Source organism: Canis lupus, chromosome 7 (assembly GCF_003254725.2).
Source record: "Canis lupus dingo isolate Sandy chromosome 7, ASM325472v2, whole genome shotgun sequence".
NCBI classification, from domain to species: Eukaryota; Metazoa; Chordata; class Mammalia; order Carnivora; family Canidae; genus Canis; species Canis lupus.
In genome coordinates, this window is record NC_064249.1 from 76,329,376 (window position 1) to 76,353,294 (window position 23,919).

The 23,919-nt window shown below is 41.7% G+C and overlaps 1 protein-coding gene across 2 annotated transcripts in view; it reads right to left on the reverse strand.

Moving 5' to 3' along the window:
- Window positions 1-23,919, reverse strand: part of PIEZO2 (piezo type mechanosensitive ion channel component 2) — a 441,806-nt gene that overhangs the window by 56,755 nt on the left and 361,132 nt on the right. For both annotated transcript variants that reach the window (XM_049112945.1, XM_049112946.1), the window contains 12 exons: window positions 22,975-23,151; window positions 22,569-22,694; window positions 20,726-20,926; window positions 19,841-20,045; window positions 19,619-19,720; window positions 18,331-18,496; window positions 14,185-14,428; window positions 11,600-11,696; window positions 10,082-10,241; window positions 6,092-6,181; window positions 3,850-3,971; window positions 2,707-2,778 (listed from right to left, as the gene is read on the reverse strand). In XM_049112945.1, the coding sequence (XP_048968902.1) occupies window positions 2,707-2,778; window positions 3,850-3,971; window positions 6,092-6,181; window positions 10,082-10,241; window positions 11,600-11,696; window positions 14,185-14,428; window positions 18,331-18,496; window positions 19,619-19,720; window positions 19,841-20,045; window positions 20,726-20,926; window positions 22,569-22,694; window positions 22,975-23,151 (1,762 nt within the window). The remainder of the gene's footprint in view (window positions 1-2,706; window positions 2,779-3,849; window positions 3,972-6,091; window positions 6,182-10,081; window positions 10,242-11,599; window positions 11,697-14,184; window positions 14,429-18,330; window positions 18,497-19,618; window positions 19,721-19,840; window positions 20,046-20,725; window positions 20,927-22,568; window positions 22,695-22,974; window positions 23,152-23,919) is intronic.

Consider the following 23,919-nt stretch of genomic DNA (forward strand, 5'->3'; position numbering starts at 1 on the left):
TTATAGGCTCTAAAATCAACCATAGCTTAAACTGTATTCAATCATACCTTCTATAACTTTTACTCCTGTGGACACAGGGAGCCCAAACAAGTTTTCATCTCAAGCGGTCACAACACTGATTTGATCGTTTAAAAAATTATTAATTTGTATGAGTAGAATTGACACATTAAAAAAAGCAGGAGATGTTTAGGTAAGTCTCCTTTTACAAAATGTTATTGAAATAAAAGTAGGAAAACCACAGAGCATGTTTTCTTTAGTGCTATCTGCTAATAAGTCAAGAAGCTCCTGCATATACATTTGTTAGTTCAGAGAGAGATCCTGCCTCCAGGCTGTGTCCATGAACATATGATGGATATTGACATTATTGCTGAACTGAGCGTGGAAATAACTTTTAAAAATCCTACCACCTGTATCCCCAGAAAGCTGGACCTCGATTTCCAATATTTAACAATGAAGTGAGGCTTGTTACTGCTTTAGGCAGTACTGAATTGGCACGAAGACATACTATCCTCGAATGGAAGGTATCATTGAACAGCAATAATGCAATCGTATGTGTGCACATAGGTATGGAAGTGGAAGGTTTGCCACCTACAGACTACGTTAAGATCCTGACTGCTTGCCAGTAATAGGAACAACATAGCGATATTATTGTATCATCAATAGACTTGCACAAGGGTATTCCAACTACACATATTCTCATACTCCACACCTGTATGAAATATCTATTTGAAAGCCCAATGACTCATGAGATCAAAATAAGAGCTTTTAATGAAGTGCTTCCAGATCTAAAGATAAATTTTGGAACTCATAGTGGTCTTAAAAATAATACACATATTCATTCCTTTCCTTTCCTCACAAGCTTGTAAATGGAAACACGTTTTGCTGAAAAATGTTAACACCATAGTCAGAATCTGATTCCAAACTATGAATTACACACATTCCTGCATTATTGCACCAAGAGGTGTTGTAACGAGGCACGTTTAATTTAATACCAGTGTTTAAGAACTTGATATAATGAGGGTGAAATGAATCAGAAAACTAAAGTCAATAACCTTCATAAGAAGTTATTTAAATTATTACCAACTTGAAAGATTATTATCAAAGACCATATCCAATTCCTTCCAAAATGCAAAGTTTAGATGAGAAAAGGAAAAACAACTATGATTGCAATGGGAATTCACCCCAGGTGAAAGAGAAAACATTATGACACAATTTTGAAATGGATAGGTCTGTCTAAACTAGCAAAGGTCCCTTTAAAAACAGAAAGATAGGCACAGTTTACTTGTGACTTGATAGAAATAGGCTTATAGTGTGCTGCATTATTGGACTGTTAGCATGATGAACATGGCCAATGAACAATAAAGAGTCACACAGAATTTTGACCTGAATCTTTGTCTTTTGACTCGGCAGCAAAATAAACAAAACTCTTTAAAACTCATGAATCTTTTTTTTTTTTCCTCTCATAATGCTAGAATTCAATATTTGGGGTTAAGTTTAGTTACATCCAGGTATACTGAGCAAATTTTGTATAATAGTTTCTGAAAATGGCTTGCTGATTTAAAAAATTAATTTTGGGGTGAGAGAAGCCAATACCATATCTCAGTGCTGCCAAGAATTAGGCATGGCACAAGATTCTGATCGATTTGATTTTCTAGTGATTCTGAAGATCCTGTTAGTAGAGTCTCTCCTACCATTTTGTGAGATAGTGGGTGTCAAGGATATTCCCTATCTGATCACATTAGCTACAGTTACTGAACCGTAGGATAAGGCATAAAAGCCTGAATATTTTATAAGTAATGTGTGAAATAATAATTATTCAACAGTCTAACAAATGTAAGGAGGGTCAGATTGAAATGGGTCATTCCATTGTTAAGACCATCCATTGGCCAATAGTGAGTGATATTTCCTTTGCTAAGCAGAACAAATACAGGCACTGAGTTCTGTAATTCCTCATTCCTTTTTATGATCAGGAGGGAAACACAATAATCCTATGTGACTGCGAAGCTCTGCTTTTCAAAACCTGTTGTCCACCTTTGCTCTTAATTGGTCATAGCTGTTTGCCAGCTGCACTGCAACTGTGCCACATGCTGGGTTTTGGATCTGGAGTGTAATTTGAGAGCCTTTAGAAACTGGGGAAGAGGCAGAGTGAGAAAGTGAATGCACTTTAAGTGATCCTGTTCTTTGTATTCAATAAATTGCCAAAAAACCTTACATGCAAATAAAATCAAAGCTCTGGGGGATGAGGGAAGGAGAGACTCATTGGCATCCATGCCTAGTGCCTTACAAAGAGGGTCACAAACACTTTGAACCTAATGATTATTCTCCCAGGAGGAGCCAAAACTCATTTTAATAAGGGTTTTCAGCCATAAAACAAATACATATCAGCAGAGCTCTAGGCCTCAGAATTAGATAAAATATTAGAAATTCTTCTTCCCTTTCTGAGCCCATAAATGGTGCTCAGGAGTGTGTCAGCCACATTGCTGGGCTTTCTTCAGCCAGCATGGTAACTGGTTGACTTCTCTGGAAGATTCCATTTCCAGGGCCCAGAGACCCACTCACATCACAATTTTCCTACACTCTGACCCCCTATCAAGTCACAAGGATCAAACCATGCATGGAACACACAGGTCATGGGGACGCCTGAATTCTGGTCAAGGATATAAGGATTAGAATCGATGAAATTGTAAGAGGATCAAGGAAACCTACTGGAAGCATGATCAACCCAAGGCCGCCACCACTGCTTTTTTTTGCCCTTGGCTTTCTGTTTGTCTGCTTCTCCTAAAATAAAATATGTCCAAATATTAATTCTTAGAAGTGAGAAAACAAATTTTGAAAACCACGCTTTAACAACTCAATTGTCAAAATCTAGACAAGTTGCAAAAGTACATCAGAGGTCAGGGAAAGGAACTATATTGAATCTGGAATGTTTACACAAATGAACAGTTGATTTCACAAGGCAAATACTAAGTGTTCTATGAACATTATGCCACAATTTCACTTTGTTTTTAGTACTGGAGGGCATATAAAGAAACATCAAAAAGAAGGGATTATCTCTCAAAAAGGCATCTCACATTGAATTCGTCACTGAATTAACAGATAAGAAGCATCTTATCTTATATAAAAATTTTATAAAACAATTTAGGGACAAATAATTTGTAAAAAAGCATATATTCCAATAACCAGAAATTTCCTTGTGATTATTTTAAAGCATGGGTGAAAAAATACAAATTTATTGGTGTTTAATAGATGCTATGCACTGGAAAATACCATGCATTATTTCTCCATTCCCTTCAAACAAAAAAGCATGCAAACATTTATAAGAAGACCTTTTAAATTTAATTGGATATAATAAATCTATAATCAGATATAATAAATATATATTCAGTTTCAGTTTCATTGGAATAGATAATAATTGAAGGATATCTTAACTACCATTATTCAGATGCCACATAAAATATGTATACATACTGTTTTTTTATATAAAATTTATAGAAATCAAAGATAATAGTAGATTCTGTATTTGAAATATCTTCCCTAAAGGAATAAATCAAACAAATTCATGCTCATTTTCTTCAGAAACACATCTTTGTGAAACAAAAGCTAGGTTATGAGTTGATTAAAATTGCTTTGCTGAAGAGGAAGTACTCGTAAAATCGTGAAGTCACTAAATAGGTCCTTTATGAAACACATACATGCATCTCATTCACAATCAGAAGATAAAACTTGCTAAGTTAAAAAAAAAACATTGATAATATTCACAGAGTGAGAATGTTATTTTACAGCCCTACCCATCATCATGCTATCATTCAATGTCAAGCTACTTGAACAAGAGGGAAATGCTCGACATACTTTCATCATCCTCTTCAGAGAGTTTTTGGATGTCTTGGCCTTCCCCTGATTCCTGGGTCAAGCTCAGCATCCTCTCCTTACCCTTTTTGTATTTCTGTTGCCTGGCTTTAATGCGATCCATCCTGTAAAATAAAATAGCAGCAGCAATGCCAAGAATGCACCCACAGTTATCACATGGTCAGTTTGGCCTTACATTTGTAGATATGTAGGTAAAATCATAGACAAAGTGGCCAATATTTGGGATTTATGAATTTTTTTTTATCAGCAACAAGCATCTCCTTGGGATGTCTATATGTGTGTGGATGTGTGTGTGCATATTATTTTGCTCTATATAGATGTTAATTTTACTAATATGATCATAATTATGCTAAGATTTGATATGCAATACTTTATGTCCACTGACACCCTGTACCATAGCCATTTTAAACAATCCTTGTTCTTGCAATTTTTAGAAATAAGAACTCTATCTCACATAGTTGTGAAGATCAAATGTAAAGGTATAAAAGTGTAAGAATTGTTTTATAAAAAGCAAGTTGCTCCCCAGATGTTCATATTCTAGTAGACCACATGACTCTTCTCTATTTCAAATCCAATCTCTTATCAGTTCTAGAAAAATGTATTATTGCATCTTTAATTATTGAGTTAGTGACTTATTTTGTCTGCTTATTCAGGAAGCCCAACTCTTCAGAAACTACAATGCTGAACTCTACTTCCCAGACCTGCCCTCCTGCAGTGTTCCATTTCTTAATTTAATTTTTAAAAATTCTGCTCAAGTTATTAAGCAGACTAACTGCCATTTCTGTTTCCTGCAGCCTAAACAACACTTTCAGCTTCTCTTTTGCAATGGCTATTACCTTCATTCTTTTATATTCTGACTTTCTGTCACCTAAGAAGATGTATTCTTAAACAAATGGAAAAACTCAGTGAAGTGAATAGTAGTAACAAATCTCCCTAACGGGTAAGTAGGAACTCATTCTAAATGTGGGTCCAAATTTGTTACTTGTCTAGACCTGATGTAGATAACCAGAAACAACAACAGCAACAGTTATGCCATAACTGCTTATATAACAGTTTATATACCTCATATCTTTGATTGTGGAAATAACCAGGCCATGGGATGATATAACTTATGGTAGCAAACATTTTTTGCATGGGGAAAGGAGCTGGGAAATGAGACCAGAATGGAATGACGGAATCTCAGAAAACTTGGGGAATTTTCTTGGCAGGGTGATGGATTCTCTGCTTTCCTGGAGAAAGTGGCTAGGTTTTGAACTCTGTGGCCATCAGCTCTTAAACCCAGCCCCCAAATGAAGGGTTACCAATCCTCAGAAGTTACATTTACTGCTAAAAATGTCACTCAAAGAAAATTTATTTCAAGGGCTATTTTAAAAATTAACTAATTTGAAGAAAAATTCTCAAATCTCCCAGAAATTCAGTCCATTACTTGGTTTATCCAGAGCATGGCAGTAGAAAAAAAGGTCTTAAACTGAATACAGGAAAACAGGGGTTGTATTTCTAGTGCCATCTCTAGTATGTTGTGGATTTTAAGTCATCTAATGTCATGGATCATGAGTTTCTTCCCAGAGAGTCTGTATTATAATATCTTTAGAGATCCTTCCAAAGCTAGGACTTTGTATTTATTCCCTTAATCCACAGATATAATAAACATTTACTTCAACTGAATAGGATGGGGAAAGACCCTGTCTCATTCATATGCATTTGATCTTTATAAAAACCCAGGTAGAATTGTGAGCCCCAATTTAAAACAGAAAGCTGAAGTTCAGAGAATCAGACTGACTTAATCACAGTTCTAGAGTAAACCACTGAGCCAAGACTAGACATTGGTCTTGTCCGACGTGGCTCCCCTTTCTACCACATTGCAGCTCTCTTTCTTTTAAATTACTTCCACAGGGCGCCTGGCTGGCTCAGCGTTAAGTGCCTGCCTTCGGCCCAAGGTGTGATCCTGGAGTCCCAGGATGGAGTCCCACATCAGGCTGCCTGAATGGAGCCTGCTTCTCCCTCTGCCTGTGTCTCTCATTTATTTAAAAAAATAAATAAACTACTTCCACGTTCAGTCCAGTGGGCATAGGCCACTGCCCTGACACAGAGCACATACCCGGAAGTTGTAAATGTTAACACCAATGGGTTTTTCAGGCTAATGGGACACGAGAGCCAGCTGAATGAGAACTGACAAACCACAATTAAAAGGAAAGGAGAAGGAGATAAGATCAAGCCTCCTTACTGCCTTTTTAGCTGATCCATTGACTTTTTCTCTTCCTCAATCCTTGCCTTTACAGCCTTTACAATTGTGGCCTGGAAAAGTTCAGCCCCTCTAGAGAAAAAATGGAAAAAGAGAACATATTAGTATTTCTATCATTGTTACTTACCTTTCGCTGAAAATGATTATCAAGGCTCAGAAAACATTTCTTTGGGGGCTATTAACTAGAGCCTCTTGGCTAGGATGGGGAGTCCCAAGCCCTGTGTTAGAAGCTCCTTCCTGGTGGATGAACACATCACCTTCTCCTGGGAGGGAGTGGGCTGCTCACAACCACAGGAGATCAGTAAAACAAACAAACAAACAAACAAACAAACAAACAAACAAACGTTTGTGTTTTCTAAGACCTTAAAAAGAATGCACCCCTTCAAACCTGTCCCACAGAACCTTATGTCTCAGCGAAGCATTACTCACCTGACCTTATTATAATTGTCCCATGAGGGGCTGTTGGCAAGGAGGAGTGAGTCAAGATTAGTTTTGTACTCAATGAGCAGAAAAGGGTATGGAGTGAGCTGGGATTCCCTAAGGAAATACTCATAGTTGGGAGTTCAAGCTCCATCACTGGGATGTTTAGATTACTGCCTCTTTGCTTCTCTTCTTCCTGTCCTTCCATTCCCTTCTGTTTGTTCTCACTTTTCAAGTCAACTTTAGGGTCCCCAAAGATCTATTTCATCAACTTCTCTTAATATCTTCAATTCTGTTCCACTGTCATCTGGTCACATGTGCTTGGTAAATCCCAAGTGGTTAGGAACTAGAGTGGGTAGATGGTATATCTGCCCTGTGCCGGGCTGTTGTCAGAAGGGCAGAAAAAGCATCATGGGGCACATTATCTGCTGATCCCTCATGTGCCCAGGAAATTCTGCTCTGTAGTGACTATTTAAAACACCTCACACTTTTCTCAAATTAGAATTCTGTCAAAGGCTTTTTACTCCTAGTAACCTAGTCTCCCAGCTTCCTGGAAAGAACACAAGTCATGAGGCAATAGTTTGCTCAGCTGCCTATCACCTATACTATGGACACCATTTCCTGCAGGGATAGTGGGAGAGGTGACATTCTCACCTGCAGACTTCCTGGGCTCTAGCCCCCCTAATTGCTCGCAGCCAAAGGGACTCCATCCTGCCCTTTATTCCTCTCTTTCTGCATTTTCAGCCTTCCTGCTGCCACCAAATCCTCCTCAGGAGTATGCAAACAGGCTCACATCTTGCTAATCTTAGAAAAAAAACCATGCCCACTGCACAGTGTTCTATGTATAACCTTCGTCACTGTACCCACATGAATATCTACAGCCACTGTCCCCAAGCTTCTCCCTTCAACCTCAGATCACTGGAGTTGGGCTGCAGTCCCCATGTGTTGAGGTCACTGAGGTCAATATTCAATTTTCAGGCTTGTGTTCGTATGCCCTGTCTGTTGGACTTCTGCTTGGAAGTAGCCTACCTCAGTCTCCTCAGGCATCATGCTTTTCTAGTTTTCCTTTTTCCTTTCTGGTTCAGAGTTCCTGGTCTGCTCTGCCCACTTCTTAAATGTGGATGCTCCTCAGGGTCCTCTTCTCATTCACATGCTGTCCAACCACTCTTCTGCTGTAAATTCATCTGTGTCACGATGACACTCAAGTCTATTTCTACCTGCAGACCTATCCTCCTGGCTGTCTGCTGGACTCGTCATGGGTTTAGATTCATAAGCCCACAAGCCCTGCAACGCCCCTGGTTGTGGTCAGTGTTCTCCCAATCTAGAGCTTCTTGGCTTCTTTACATTAGGTTGGCACCACTAGAATTCCAGCCATATCATCCTCTATCCTCCTTTCCTTTCTACCTCCACCTCCCTTACTTCCAATTGACTCTCCAGTTGTGCCAGTTTTACTCTTAAATATCTTCCTGGTTCATCCTATCCTGGGCTAAGCCATTGTCTCTGTCCTGGATCATCAGAGCAGCCACCTGTGTCTGCCCAATCTGTCCTCCATACCACAAGCAGGGTGCGCTTCTGAAACACAACTATAGCCACAGCACTCTCTTGCTTCTTCTTGTCTGTGGGGTTACTTTAAAAGTCATAAACACAGCATACAAGGTACCTGATAACTGGACTCCTCCCTATCTCTCCAGCTAATTTGTAATCACTCCCTAACTTTACCTTCAAATTTCTGTGTTTTGGCCACCCTGAGCTTCTCACGGTTTCTTTATTAAAACTTCACTGGGGCTGTGTCTCCTGCCTCCCTCCACTAACTCATGTTCATCCTTCAGGCTACAGCTTAGAACAGAAGGCTGCCTTGGTTCTTGCCCCTGGCAAGTGGTTATGTACTCCTGATATAATTCTCCACAGCTTCCTGAATGTCCCCTACCACCACACTAGTCACTGTGATGCTTGTTGCTTGTTGCTATGTCCCTCTCCCTTCTATAAGCTCTGAGGGAAGGCCCAAGCAGCTATTTCCTTGTAATACAGTAGGCAGTGAACATATCAATCTATATGATATCCATTCTTTGGAAATTCTGTTGTGAATTCAGTGTTTATTAAGACATGGCTTTTCTTAGGCAAGCACGAGCTGTGCTCTAAACGAAAGCCATTGGTTTCCATAACATGAGGAATATGCTTTCTAAATAGGAAAAGATATTGGCTTACTATTATGTCCCTGATGTCTCAGGACCAAATGCTCAGGAGAAGGCAAAAAAGACACATTTCTCAGCACAAATACCAGCTGCTCTATGAGTAAATAAAATTACTATTAGGAAAAGACAGCCTGAATGAACTCCAGGAGAGAAAAGAAAGAAAAAAAAGAAATAAAAGAGAAATAAAGAAAGAAAAAAATAAATAAAAAGAAATAAAAAAGGACAAGACATTGTACTCAAATGAAACTGATATCCTGGGTGTTAGAAAAACAATTGTAATGGTGAATTCTAAGGCCAGTCTTGTACATAAAATGAAGTCACTGTTCAACTACATAATGAGGGCCTAGGGTACTGCAAAGCTCCTCAAACTAAATGGAGGTCCCCCACTGAAAATTCTTTGTACTGGGCTCCAAGTTAGTTAACAAAGGCCAGGAATTGCTCCCATATAAATGGACTTCTGAAATAAACATTTTGTTTATCCTGGCAAAGGAAAAGAATAGTCTCTAGGAACATTGGTGGTATAGACAAAAGTGTGTTAGTCTAAACCACAGATCAAAATGATAGATTTTTTTCCAAAATTTCATATGATAAGCTAATGTTTATCAGATTATTTAGCACCACAGATCTGATGGGACCTAGCAAGGCTGGTGTCTCTGAGACAGGCAGAGCAGGCTAGGGCACTATGATCCCATCCCATCTCAATGGCATTCCCTGTAATACCTAGTTTTCTTCCCAGTCTTTTCTCCTAAATCCTCATGATTGGGTAACAAGCTAGAAAAGGGATGGAATCTAAGAAGAAGAAGGTAGTAACAGAATAGAACCAGTGGCCCAGAGAAAAGAAAATCAGGTCATTGGGGAAAGAAGATTGAAAGGAAGGAAAGGATAAAGAAAGATAGAGAAGGAGTTTAGAATGACCCTGGAGTTATCACACCCCTTCTCAACATAAGGTATGAAAAATAATACATAATTGTGTTTTTCTCCATTTTTAGGAGATTCTTCTAAACACTGGGTCAGAGAGGGGGAGTGTGGACTAGCCTCTAGACCAACCTGGCCTGTGTTACTGCTTTGGCTGAGGCCAGAATGAGCTATGTCTAGTGAAGTGGTCTGTGCCTTGAGGACTCTAGACGTCCCAAGCGTCCCATATCCTTCTAAGTGTGACTTGGTGCCAAAGACCTTCTTATTATTCTTCTATTTTAGGTTTTAAAGGCCTTGTGCTAAATCCTTCTTGGACTGGTTTTCCTAGAAGGAATTTCTTAATTTCTTGTGGGTTCTACAAGCAAGCTCAGGCAACAGCACAGTGCATTACTTCCAGACAGATTTTTTTTTAAGAGAAACCGCTTGATTCCATGGCCTGACCTACCTTGATGCCAAGATCTGTGAAGCTTTTATATCAGCCACAACATGTAGGAAATAGTAACTCATGAAAACTCTTCTCTGTAGCAGGAGGAAGGCGAAACATATGCTGTCCCAAATAATTCCTGCTTCACCACTAGGTAGTTTACATGAGGAATCATCATCAGCTGGGATAGAAAAGGAGAAAAAAAAAACAAATTAAAATTAAAATCTATTTTCACTGTTATTTTATAATCTCTGTGGTATGATTGTGCTTGGGAAACCCCACAGGCATAAGAGCAACGTTCCGATGCATGGACTCACTTACGGGTGGATTTATTTACAAGCAAATATACACATTTCAAACCCAGTATCAACATTCAAATCCAATATCATCCAGACTGACCACAAGTGAACCTTGACAGTGGAAGGCACAGGAGGGTCTCTTTGCCAGGGATGGTTCCTGATCACTTCTTTCTCTCTCAGGGAAAGAGAGATCTCTTTCTCCCTGAGCGAGGGCCATGGAGAAATAATGTCTGTGTGGCCTAATGGAAAGGGCAATGCTCTGATACAAAAAAACACAAAAAACAAAAAACACCTCTTTTGGGAATGGTGATTTGGGGTAATCAGAGGAGCAGTTAACAGTATGGTCTATTAGAAGATGTATGAGCAGACACCTTATCTTAAATCAGAACAAAGTCCCAGTAACTCTTCATCATGGGCAAAGTGTAGCCTGGATTGGAGGCCACAGTGGGGAGATTGTCATGTTCAAGTTGCCTGCATTCTGGGCACACAGATGATCAAGCGTGGTATTTCCCATGTTCTGGTGCAAGAGGCAGAGGGATGGAAGTGGAACTTCTGTCTCTGTCCTGGTAGTCTTACTACAGAGACCCTGGAGGGCCTCCCACTTGTTTTCCTGAGTCTGAAGCTCCTTGCGCTTCCTGAGGGGAGAAGGACTGAAGTCTGAGGTACCCTGACAACCCAAGATTCTAGCTGCGATCACACAGATCTGCGGCCCTCCATAACCCTTCCTAATGTAACTCAAAGAAGTCTGGGGGCACACACAATCCTCAGACCTGCCAGAGTTTGGTAAGTTTCCAGAGGTTGATCAAAAATGTCTGGAGTAGGGGCACTTCATGTTATGGACACTAGATTCATAAAGTACTACAGTCCTATACCCTACATCTAGAGCCTGTCCCTTTTATCTCTTTTCTTTATGTGCTTTGGCCCAATTTTAAAATTAGAACAGGGAAGCCTGGGTAGCTCAGCGGTTTAGCTCCTGCCTTCAGCCCAGGGCCTGATCCTGGAGACCGGGGATTGAGTCCCACGTCAGGCTCCAGCATGGAGCCTACTTTTCCCTCTGCCTGTGTCTTTGCCTCTCTCTCTCTCTCTCTCTCTGTGTGTGTGTGTGTGTGTCTCATGAATAAATAAAATAAAATAAAATAAAATAAAATAAAATAAAATAAAATAAAATAATAAAATAATAACAATACAACTGCCCTTGCTTCTCTGTCCTTCTGTTTCCAAATTTGCTTTTCATACTTACGCATTTTATAGCCTTTGACTGTGCAGGCCAGGCTGAAAGCTTGGATCAACCAGCAACTATTTTGAACCAATTTTTCAATGTATCCACATGCTCCTATCTGAAAAACAAATGAGCAAATTGTGAGACTCAATGCCCAGCAAAAGAAGTCGATGCTTTGTGATCCCAGTCTGTGCAAGAATTCACTAAGTCTCCATGCCAATGATTCCAGGAGGTATCTGTAGAACCTAAATTTCAGTCACCATGGGGTAGCACATTTGATGCTTTAGCTGTACCATAATTTCCTGGGGGAAAATAAAACCCATGAATAAAGGAAGATTCTTTAGTGTGATGATTTCAGCATGTAGAAGCACCTGTCCTCTCACAGAGAACATCTTACACTCCTATAGAAACAAGTCAAACTCTGATATCAAATGGATGAACAAAGACCCCCCAGGACTTTGATTTTGGTACAGTTATTTTCTCACAAGATCAGACAAATTAAACCTATGCTGTTTGCCTGTAGATCAATACAAACATCAGTTGCACGGTGTAATTCTTAGAATAGGAAAAAGCATGTATTTTGAGCCTTTTTTGGTCAATTCTCCGGGCAAAGGAATAATCTTTGTTGACTGGCATGTCGTTTTCTCATAACAATGATTTATGTTATGTTCACATGCTGAGGGGGAAGAAATTTAAACAGACAATTATTGCAAGCCAATACATAAAGATAATGGCTGAATTGTGTGTGTTTCCTGGGCACATGTGAGGTAGGAGAATATACTTAGGATTTGTTCCCAAATTGGCTGTTACTCAGATTGAGTCCCTGCACCCAGTGGAACATGCTCTTCACATGATAATCTCTGTCCTACATGGCCATGCTTTCATTTGGGTTCTCTAGGTTGGGAATCTCCTCCTCCCTTTGTCTCTCTGGACACCCTTGAATCTGTTTCTCAAGTCTTTGATAGGTTCAAATGGCATCGTCTCCTGGAAGTCGGCTCCCAACTTACCTAGGCAAGGAATGAGGCACTCCTTTTTTGTTTTGGTTTCCTCAAATGTTGTGATAATTAGCATTAGCAGGCCATATTATAATTATTAATAAGTAGTTTTGTCTTCCCTTTTAGAATGGGAGTTTCTTAGGGTAAAACCCGAAGGCAATACTAGATCTAGTTCTTTAAGACAAAAATAGTGCCTAGTGAGGAACAAGTCTGCAATGTAGTTTGAGTGGATGAATGGGTGAGTAAATGGACTTTGCAGCCATACATTTTTCAGGATTGGTTGTAGGAATCAGCTTCTGTCAACAGATTCCTCACTCTCAGACTGGCTATTGAGTGAAATGGTGTTCTGTTGTTCTCTCTGTCCAAGAACTTTCAACACTACCCCAAATGTAAATAAATATCGGTGAGGTAAAATTGCTGTATTAAGAGTCACTTCTGCTATCAACTGATTTTAGACAAAACAAAATAAATGACTCAAATATATGTTCATGGTGCCACAGACTTGGCTTTCCAAGACCTCTAAACACAGAAATACACACGCAAAAAAAAAAAAAAAAAAGAATTTAAATGCCTGCATAGTAGACTTGCCTGGTGAGCTCATCTTAAGAAACCAGGAAGGTGAGAAGCAGGAAGCTATTATCTCATGGCTCCTCTAATGCACTATCACTACTTGGGAATAGCAGGCACAGGATTAACCTTGATTTAGGGCCAGTTAAAGTTGTATTAACTCCTTCGGCTCATGAAAGGTTGTTGCTTAATTTCCTGAGATAGTAAATAACTTAAAAGGTGTCCTTGTGGCTCAAAAGATTTTATGTGATCCTGGGATGACTAGAGGGCCTTGTGAGTTACCTACTAGGTCAGGAGAAAAGTGGTGCCCTATGAACATGGATATTTAATAGCAGAGCAGCTGAACTTTGTAGAGAAGGAGGTGTGTTTTGCCTCCACCTCTACTGGCTTATTTCAGCCCTAGTCAGGACACCTGTTCCCAGAGCTAACTGCAAAGCTGTGTCTTCCTGTGTGTCTAGCATATCTTATGGGTACATAAAATGTGCACTCAACAGCCTATCCTGCCTCATTCCCCACCCTACAATGTTGCAGAGAACTATGCTCATTTTAATATACACTTCCATAATTCTTCCTAGGTAAGCCAAAACAATATCACTTTTTTTTTTTTTTTTTGCCTCAGCCTCCCGAGTAGCTGGGACTACAGGCGCGCGCCACCGCGCCCGACCAATATCACTTTTGAAGAGATTCAATGACTAATTCAGCTCATAAAAGGGCCATTTTGTAGCACAAAGTGTGAATGATGACAAATTATCCCTCTGAAGAAATGGGATTTTAACTTAAAAATACACTTTAGAACTTATTCCTACAAATATCTAGCCTCCTGTCATGTGACTTTGAGATGGGGGAAGTGATTCCAAACAGGATTCTGCTTAATATGGCAAAACAAGAGTAATAAATGTTTCTTTGAATTCTGCCTTTGCATCATCTTATTTGGGGCTTTTAAGAGAAGAGTGTGACGGGCAATTGGGCTTTTAATAACCACTGAGTGGATTGTTTACCCTTGTGCTAAAACCACAAATGTGTTATACAGTGGGAGGCACTTACTGACAGTATGTTTTTCATCGTAATCACAAAAACGTTGTATGCAATCAACCAGTCCCAGTAGCGCAGGATGCTCTTGATGGGTTTCAGCAGCAAATCACCCCCAAAGAGCAGGAAATAGAAGCAGGCCACCAAGTAACCCATGCAAAAGATGCTGATCCTGGTTGTCCCAGTAATGAAGATGATTGTGAGGACAAACCAGAAGAGGTAGCTGAAGATGATCACTTTGGACATGTCTAAGTATGATCTGGAAAACAAACCAAACCATCAGAGAATGATCATACACACAAATAAACAAAAAATTAAGGCAGGAGATTCTGTGTAATGAGGGAAAGGGTTCATACTATCCATTTGACTCAATATGGAAGCACTTTGCAAGTCATACTGTGAGCTCTGTGTTCATCTTTCATTTAACACTGCCTCATCTATAGGAAATCCTCACCCAGCTAGTAAGAGATGAGTAAGCAAGTTGTGAAAACACTTACCAATATCTTATTTGCGCCAAATTTCCCACAAACAGTGTCCCACAAACAGCGTACTACTAGAGTAGTAGAGTACTCAAAATTCTTCCCTGTCTTCCTATAGGAGGCATGAATAATCATGCGGTGGGGAGAGTCTAAGATACGGATGCCTCCTGAAGCAAGAGAGCAGGTAAGAATGGATCCCCTTCAATGAACTAGAAATTGATCAACAAAACAAATCTGTGTTACATTGAAGGTCTTACTGGAGATGGAAATCCCTCTTTGCAGATGAGGAATCATTCTCACAAAGCACACACAGCCATGATGGGGCTTATAGGCTCTGTCCAACACTCTGTCTTTGGATGGCCCTGAGTTGGAGTTGAGGTGTTTTGTTTTTTTTTAAATAATTATTTTTTTATTTATGATAGTCACAGAGAGAGAGAGAGGCAGAGACATAGGCAGAGGGAGAAGCAGGCCCCATGCACCGGGAGCCCGATGTGGGATTCGATCCCGGGTCTCCAGGATCGCGCCCTGGGCCAAAGGCAGGCGCCAAACCACTGCGCCACCCAGGGATCCCCGAGATGTTTTTTGGGGGAGTGATTTCTCCCTGTGAGATGAGACAGCATTCAGGTCAGTCACTGTGCAATAAGTGGCAGCTGCTCGGAGCTTCTGAGCATGGTCACCTGGACGTGGTACCCACAGGCCAAGACCCATCTGTGTTTGCTTAATTAGAGCTTTATCTTGGTTGCTTCTCCTCCCAGGTAAGAGGAAAAGCACAGCAGAACCAATTGTGGGTCAGTTATTTGATTAAGGACTTATTGTTTTGTAAGAGTTAATAAAGAATGACTTGATAAAATATGCACTACACTGCCAGCATCATGGGTGAGAAAGCTGTTCCTAAAAGGTACATTGTCAGATAAGCAAACTTTTCTAACTTTACTCTTTTGGGAGTAAAATACTCAATCCTTTAAAATGTTTTCATGAAATTTCCCTCTCAAATATATTTCACCCTTCTTCAACTTCATAGCTAAAGGAGAATGAATAAAATGTCAGTATTTCTCAGTATCCCAGGGGCATTGCAGTTGAAATCAGTGATTAATTTGAGACATAATATCAGAAATGCCTACAAGGCCTTTTGGGCGCATGCAGACACACACACACTTTGGAGTCAGCCAACTTGGTGTGCTGGCATTTTGAGTGTGAGTGTGTATGTGTGTAGAAACGTGTGTGTTAGTGTATCACATGCTTTCTGTGGATTTCCCTTCCTTGCCCACAGTCATTAGTTCCTATTCCAGCTGTCCCAGCCTCCACTCCTTAGCACCAGGCTCAGAAATCATAAGACCAACTTGTGAAGGTCACATGGAAAACACTAGCCAATGTGCTCTGAAGAGGAGCCTCAAGGGCCCCTAAGCAGATGAATGAGCCCTGGTGGTATACAGTGATGCTTTGCAGAGCTGCAGAGGAGCATGTGCCTGCAGAGGGTGTGGGGGTTGCCGCGCTTCCCACGACAATGTGGTCACTAACTTCCTGCTCATGATTATGCTGTGTCACGTTACTCCCAAGGCGCACTTCTCTGGCAGTTCTCATTGGAAAATAGAACTAAAAGTTTGAAATAATTCAAATTTTAAAAATCAGCGGTGCACAAAAGTTTTCTAGTTCATGTTTTAGGTTTTCCACAAGTACACTGTAGAGTTGAATACTTATCTTCCTCCAACTTCTCAACCTGATGTGAGAAAATATTTGATTTTGTTCCAGATTTCCTGTAGCCATGAATTATTCAAACGTGTCTGATGCAGGGCAAAACGTATACATATGCTGTTAAGGATTTCTTGTGGATTTCACTATCTTGCCTTCAAATAAAAACTTCTTTAAGAAAAAAAATACTTCTCTTTCTCCCTTAATGATAGGGAAAAACATCAGCTGCACTGATATGTTCTCTTAGCATCGCAGAGAAGAGGTGAAAAGTGAATGCCCTACCTTATATTGTTATCTAGTGTGGTACATTATTCCTAAATGTAATCTTTAGTCTATGGACCTTAGCTTTTTAAAGCAAATTCACTTATTGATTGTTCAGTGCACGCTGAGCTCTTAGGTTGCTGAGAGGCACAGAAGGGCCTCAGCACCCAGCTGCTTTTGAAGCTAGGCTGCCTGGGTTCAAATCCTTACTCAGCTTTCTCAACTCCAAAATGGCAAAAATAATATCTCAGAGGTGGTCATTAGGGTAAGATGGCTTCATCTATGTAAAGCACTTGGAAAGGAGCAGGGCACATAGCAAGCACCCGACAACTCCACTATTAACACTGCCACATGTAGGCCACGAGCTACGGGTAAGGTTCTGGAAGGGCGCAAGCACCAAAGTAAGTTAGAAGTGAACTTTGTCCTAAGTTGCCTATATCTGAGACTGGGAGTGGATAGATTTTTCAAATAACAATCCCATGCAAACAAGATACTCTGGGTCTCAGAAGCCGGGGAGTAAACCTCATGTGAGGAGAGGCACCCCGACTGGAACAAGACTGATTTCCGGGCTGCGCATCACTGCAGTGGAGCTGGAGGGCAGGTGCTAACTAGCACCAATCCGGAAGTCCAGAGGTGCAGGGCTGGTGAGGAGGCATAGAAAATGCCACAGCCCTTCTGGCCCCAACTGCAGGGGGCAGAGCTGGACTGTGACTGCTGAGGGCACAGACAGGGGGTGCTCGCCATGACGCAGAAGCAGGGAAAAGAAAGCACGAGGACTTGGGAACCCAGAGAACATTGAAGGATCACAGAGTGACAAGTTTAGTCAGGTTTAAATGCAAACTCTGCTGAGGGGACAATCAGGCTGCCACGTTCAGCTGCCACCAGACTGCAGAGGACAGTGGAGGACAGAGATGGTACTGCAAGGGGAACCCACATGCCCTAGGAGATGTCACACAAGAGGACTGTCAGCATGGGACAGGCTGTATGGTTCCCAACCCGCCACAGGGCCCACTGAATAGGGAGGACCAGGAGAAGGATGGATGAAGGGAAGAGGAACACGGAACGAGGATGAGAAACGGGGATCAAGAGGGACAGGGATGAGGAGAGGGACAGGGGATGAAAAGGAGGGTTGGGGTGAAGAGGAGGGATGAGGGATCAGGAGGGACAGGGAGGAGGAGAGGGAAGGGGATGAAGAGGAGGGTTGGGGTGAAGAGGAGGGATGGGGGATCAGGAGGGACAGGGAGGAGGAGAGGGAAGGGGATGAAAAGGAGGGTTGGGGTGAGGAAAGGGGATGGGGATCAGGAGGGAGAGGGATGAGGAGAGGAACAGGGGATGAAAAGGAGGGTTGGGGTGAAGAGAAGGGATGGGGGATCAGGAGAGACAGGAGCTGAAGAGGAGGAGGAAGAGGATAAAGATGAAGGACGGTGAATCAGAAGAGGGGTCTCTGCTGGCACACCAGGAACAGCATCATGGGCACTACTCACTTTGTGCTTGAAGAAGTGGAGGTAAACTGAGGGGAAATGTGTGGTTAATGCTGAGAAAGGCAGAAGCAGAAATGGAATTCAGCAGTTCAGCCTCAGACCACCAAGCCCTCTGTCTGCATTTCTGAGCCTGTTGTGTACTGTTAGCTGCCCAATTTCCCAAGAATGGCAGAGAGACCTGTAAGTGGAGGTACATCCTCCAAGTGAAATGCATGCGCAAAGTGGCTCCAGACCCACACAGCCGCCCTCACCTGCAGTGAATGAAATCTGGCACGGGGTTATGCTGGCTGAAAGAGGCCGCATCAAGGTTCATGCAGATCTCCACATTGTCCCCAGCCATGATCCGCACGGCAGCCTTGTTTTCGTCCTCAAAGATCTGCCTTTGCAAGGAGGCACACAGGAGCAGCATGAAGTCATCTGGCAAGACAGAGGGATGGCTGAGTGACCTTCTCCTCATCCTGGTTTCTACAGTGTACAAAACAGTCCCCATATGGGATGAGCTGCTCCCCAGCTCCTGACTGAGTCACGTTCCCAAAGTTCCTATTGTACAGTTCTCCCTGGATTCCGATCTTGGGGCCTGTCCCACCTTGCCCACCATGGAAGATGCAAGAGAGGGGCACAGACACGGAAGAGTCTAGATTTTTGTCTGCATGGAGGTGAGTACAAGTATCAGGTGATAATCTCTAGTCTTGTGACTTTCATATGGGATAATGTTTATTTGCATTTATCTCCCATCACACTTTTGAGGAGGCCAGTTGAGTATACTTCCCCATCTTTATCATTTTACTTGTGGTAGAGGCAGGCACTTGTGGCCTTCTTCATCCCCTCAATCCACCATTGTATTGGTTACCAGACTCTTCCCAGAGTGGACAGGGCAATGAAGGCAGGTGGAATGCAGATAGAGATCATGGCTAGTTATGGGCAGGCAGCTTCCCAGCACCAAGTGGCTTCATTGTACTTTACATTAAACCTGAGTGTGTGGGGGCAGCATGGTGCCTCTGGAGGTGGCCCTTTCATTTTAGGTGGGGCTGCTCTGACCTTGGCATCATCAGCCTGCCCATGGAAGGGCCAGGGGCTATAGCCTGGCACTAGAGCATCTGCAATTTGGGTAGTATCTTCCTAGCTTCCACAGTCTTAACATTAGCTTCTATCTGTCTGTGGTGGCAGCCTGAAAGAACCACTTTACAAAAAACAAGGCCTCCCTCTGCAGTCTATCTTCTAGAAGGAGGATGAGTAGAGGTGTGTGTATGTGTGTGTGTGTGTGTGTAGTGGGGGGTTGGGGAGTGTGTGTGTGTGTTGAGAGGTAAAATTATGGAAGTGGCTATGGTATTTCCCATGTTTATTTATTAATTTTGCAAATGTAATAGGGCAAGTAGAAGCCATTAAGAACTTGTGGTATTAATGCATCAAGACAAGCTTTTACATGATCACAAAGTGTGTTGGAAGAAGCAGGGGTACTAATGCACAATGCGCAAAGCAGGATTACCAAAGGGAAAACCAAACCCCAGTGCTCTGCAGCCCCATGGCTGCAACACTTACAGACAAGAAACACGGGGTTGGGCCGCACGATGAAGTCTGGGAAGTACAGCCACTTTATGATGTTGTCATTGAAGCTAGCACCCTTGAATCTCCATGGGTAATCTGCAGGGAGGGAAGTGGTAAACAGCAAAGTCAGTACGCCTCTTCCCTGCCCCTGTCCCAGAGGTCCATGACATGAGGGCTGACGACAAGAGCAGCTTGTCTCAGGAAGGGCCTGCTCACCTCTGCAAGGAGCCGGAGGGATGCCAATGCAGATGAAGTACTGGAAGGTGATGATGCAAGCCAGGAAGCAGCAGTACTTGGGCCAGATCTCTGCAATGGCCTTTCTTCTGCGTCGATATAAGACAGCGATCAGCCAGCAGGCATGAATCATGGCATAGAAATCCATTCGCTGACCAATTACATTAACTGACATTAGGAAACAGGTCTGTGTAAGGATGAAAAGAGGCAAAAAAATTGGGTTTTTACAGGGAAGGGAAGTGGTATCACCTGTCAGCCCTGTGCTCAGATGCCTGCATTCCTAAGGGCAGGTCTCTCCACACATGTTCACCGAGTCTTGCCTCTTTGGGGGGTCCTTCAGGGTGAAGACTGAAATATTGTATAAATTACTTCCAAGGAAATGACTGACTATAACACGGTTAATAAGAACCACTTTGAACTGTGAAGAGAATACAGCTATGATCTCTTCATGAAGCATTACTGTCCCAAATACCACAACCATTTCAGGTCTCATCACTTCATTTTGGCCAAAGCTAAACTTTCAGAATGCACAAAACACAAAGAAGATTTGTAATACATAAAAGAAACCAGTTGAAATGACAAAGTGATATCCAAGCATCTGCAAGGCCACAGAGATGCAGGGAGGCTAGGTTCAGTGCTGCAGAGTCTGGAATATTGGCTTTGGTCTTAGAAAACTTTCAACAGGCCAGGGTAACCTTTCAGGAAAATCTCCTCCTGCTGATCTTGAGGAGATAGTCATCACAGCATGGAGATGTACAAGTAAGCTCTCGAGGCCAGCAGGCCAAACACAACAATCGGAATTTTCACGGAAAAAAAGGAAAACAAAAAAACAAAAAAACAAAAAACCATGTCAGCAAGGAAACTCACCTCCAGACCAAACTTGTAGAAGAAGTAATTTATGAAATATTTGGCACAATTTATAAGCCCATCATCTAGATGGAGTCTTGTAATGTCATGAAAGATGGTTTTAGACACAGGGGCCGTGAGGTTGTTTCGACCTCGATAGTATTCCTGATGGCGGTAAATCGTAACCTCGAAGGCCAGAATGGCCAGCATCAGGAGATTATTCTACAAAGCAAGAAAACACAGATGCATTAAGGGAAATGCTTTCACTTGCTAATTTTAGGCAACCCCTGTAATAAATCTTTTTTCTCTCATCCTTGGTGTCTAAAAGAACAATGCTTTATAAAATTCCACCTCTACAAAAGTCTTGAATTCAATGTTCATTTTCCCTATGGTGTAGTAACAAGGTGGTGAAGCTGCCTGCACGGTACCAATCAGGGTAACTTCCAGGATGCTGGGATCTAGAGGCTCTAGGCAGAAGGCTGATGATGCTCATTCCTGTTTCTGGAAAAGTACACTAACCATAAGAAGATGCAGTGACCAGTTGCCTTGGGGTGGTCCAACCTTGTTTGCAAATAGCAGCGCAAATCAGTACAGGGCCATCTGGGAAACAGACTAAGCCATAGGGGAACATCTTTCAACATCCCAGAAATCTGGCTAGAGAGAGCTGCAGACTGACAAACATGCTGCTGGTGATAACAAAGTCATAATAATAATAATAATGAAAATAGTTAACGTTGATGGCACCACATGTGCCTGACACTATTCTGATCGCTCTTTTCAGGTATCAGTTTGTTTTATCCTTATAGCAGCTCTTGATGGTGGGTAGCATTTGTATTGTTGCAAATGATGTCTGTTGTAGGAGAAAAAAATGAGGAAGCTACACACAAAATATGGAACACTTAGTACATTAAAAAATTCCAGGTGTTGAGTATAAATTCTTTCTTTCTTTCTTTCTTTCTTTCTTTCTTTCTTTCTTTCTTTCTTTCTTTCTTTCTTTCTTTTCTTCTTCTTCTTCTTCTTCTTCTTCTTCTTCTTCTTCTTCTTCCTTTCTTTCTTCTTTCTTTTTTTCTTTTTTTTTTTTAAAGATTTTATTTATTCACTCATGAGAGACACAGAGAGAGGCAGAGATGTAGGCAGAGGTAGAAGCAGGCTCCCTGTGGGGAGCCCAATGCAGGACTCGATCCTGGAACCCCAGGATCATGCACTGAGCTGAAGGCAGACACTCAACCACTGAGCCACCCAGGTGTCCCTAAATGCTTTATTTCTAAGCACTTAGTTTCTTTCAAAGATAGGTTGTTAAAAATTGTTTTACCTTTAATGTTTAAACTAGCTGGAATTTAAACAAAAGCTTGAAGAACAAAATTATATTATCTTTCAACATATGTCCTTTATTAAACGTTATAGAGAGACAGAATTTAGACAGTAAAAATTTCTCATAATACTATACCTCCCCCTCTTAGGGATAATCACTGTAGTCAATTTGTGTATTTTATGCAGTATTTTTCTTTGCATCTAGAAGAGATCACATTATGCATAGTGCACTGAAATCTGCCTTTTTTTTTAAAGTTAATATATTTTGGACATCTTTCAGCATCTCACGTTATCTATATACCTCAATCTTTTAGTAGTTAGATAATACTCTAGTGAATATATTTGTCAGACTTTATTCAATTAATCTCAAACTACACAATCATTTTCAGTACCGTGTGACACTGATGGTAATGTTAATCATTTGTTTCAAAGGTGATTCCAAATGTCACACAAAAAGGTGAGATTATTATCAGATGAGATATCAGAGGTCTCATAGCAAAGGATCTCAGGCGTTAACTGTGCAGAGGCACAGAGAAGTATGAGGGGGCCTTACCCTCAGGTAGACAAGCAGAGGGGAAGACTTCCTCAGGCCGACCCATTCTGTTGGGTCAATAGGAGCGCTATAGAGTTGAGACTTGTTCAACTGGTTGATGGGTATATTTGTTTGGTTTTCATTTGGCTGAAAAGAAGAGAACAAGGAGTTAAAAAAAATGGTTGCACAGATTGGAAGAATTCAGATTCTTCTCCTTAAACTTTGAGCAAAGGGACACGGTGGGGCCAGGAAGGACAGATCCACTTCAGTGGGGAGATCTCAGCAGGGGAAGAGAACTAGGGCCGAGATATATCCAACATGGCTGAGGTGACTGAAAGACCAGACAGAATGGGGGTGTGGGTTCCCCAGTATCTGCCTCACTTCTCTAAAGACCAGTCAAGAAGATCCCCCTGTCTTTGAGGCTCACCAAGGAACAGTTAACAGAAAAGTTCTCAGGCTTAATGGTTTGCAGCTGGTACAACATTTTGCAGACGATGATCACACATGTCCAGACAGTGCAGACACTTGAAGCCAGACGGCGTAGCTTGGCGTATGGTAGAGCAAAAGCCCAAGAAATCAAAAATACATAGTTGAACAGAGACACCTGAAAACATAAAATCAGAAATGGGGACAAAAATACATAACATGGCACAATAGCCACAGAATGTGTGGCTACTTGATTTATTAAGTTTGGCAAAGTTTGATTGAGTTCCTAGCACGTATGAGGCACTGCCCTAGGAATGTGTGTGTATGTGTGTGTGTGTGTGTGTGTGTGTGTGCAAGGGGTCTTGTATGGCAGAAAGACACATAACCAGATAATGTCAGTGTAGCGTAGCAGTGGCTTGGTGATACATGGGAACAGGCTCCTGCGAGAACACCCAGAAGGGGTCCTTGGCCCAATCTGGAGCTTCTAGAACATTTTCCAGAAGGGATACCACCTGAGCTGAACCTTGAAAGATGCATAAAGTCAGCCAAGCAAAGAAAAGTGAGAAGTGCATTCCAGGTAAAGGCAAGTATAGGCAGAAAAGCATGAAGCAGCATGGAATGGATAAAGAAAATGTGGTTTATGTACACAATGGAATACTACTCAGCCATTAGAAATGACAAATACCCACCATTTGCTTTAACGTGGATGGAACTGGAGGGTATTATGCTGAGTGAAATAAGTCAATCAGAGAAGGACAAACATTATATGGTCTCATTCATTTAGGGAACATAAATAATAGTGAAAGGGAATAGAAGGGAGAAGAAGTGGGTAGGAAATATCAGAAAGGGAGACAGAACATGAAGACTCCTAACTCTGGGAAATGAACAAGGGGTGGTGGAAGGGGAGGAGGGTGGGGCGTGGGGGTGAATGGGTGATGGGCACTGA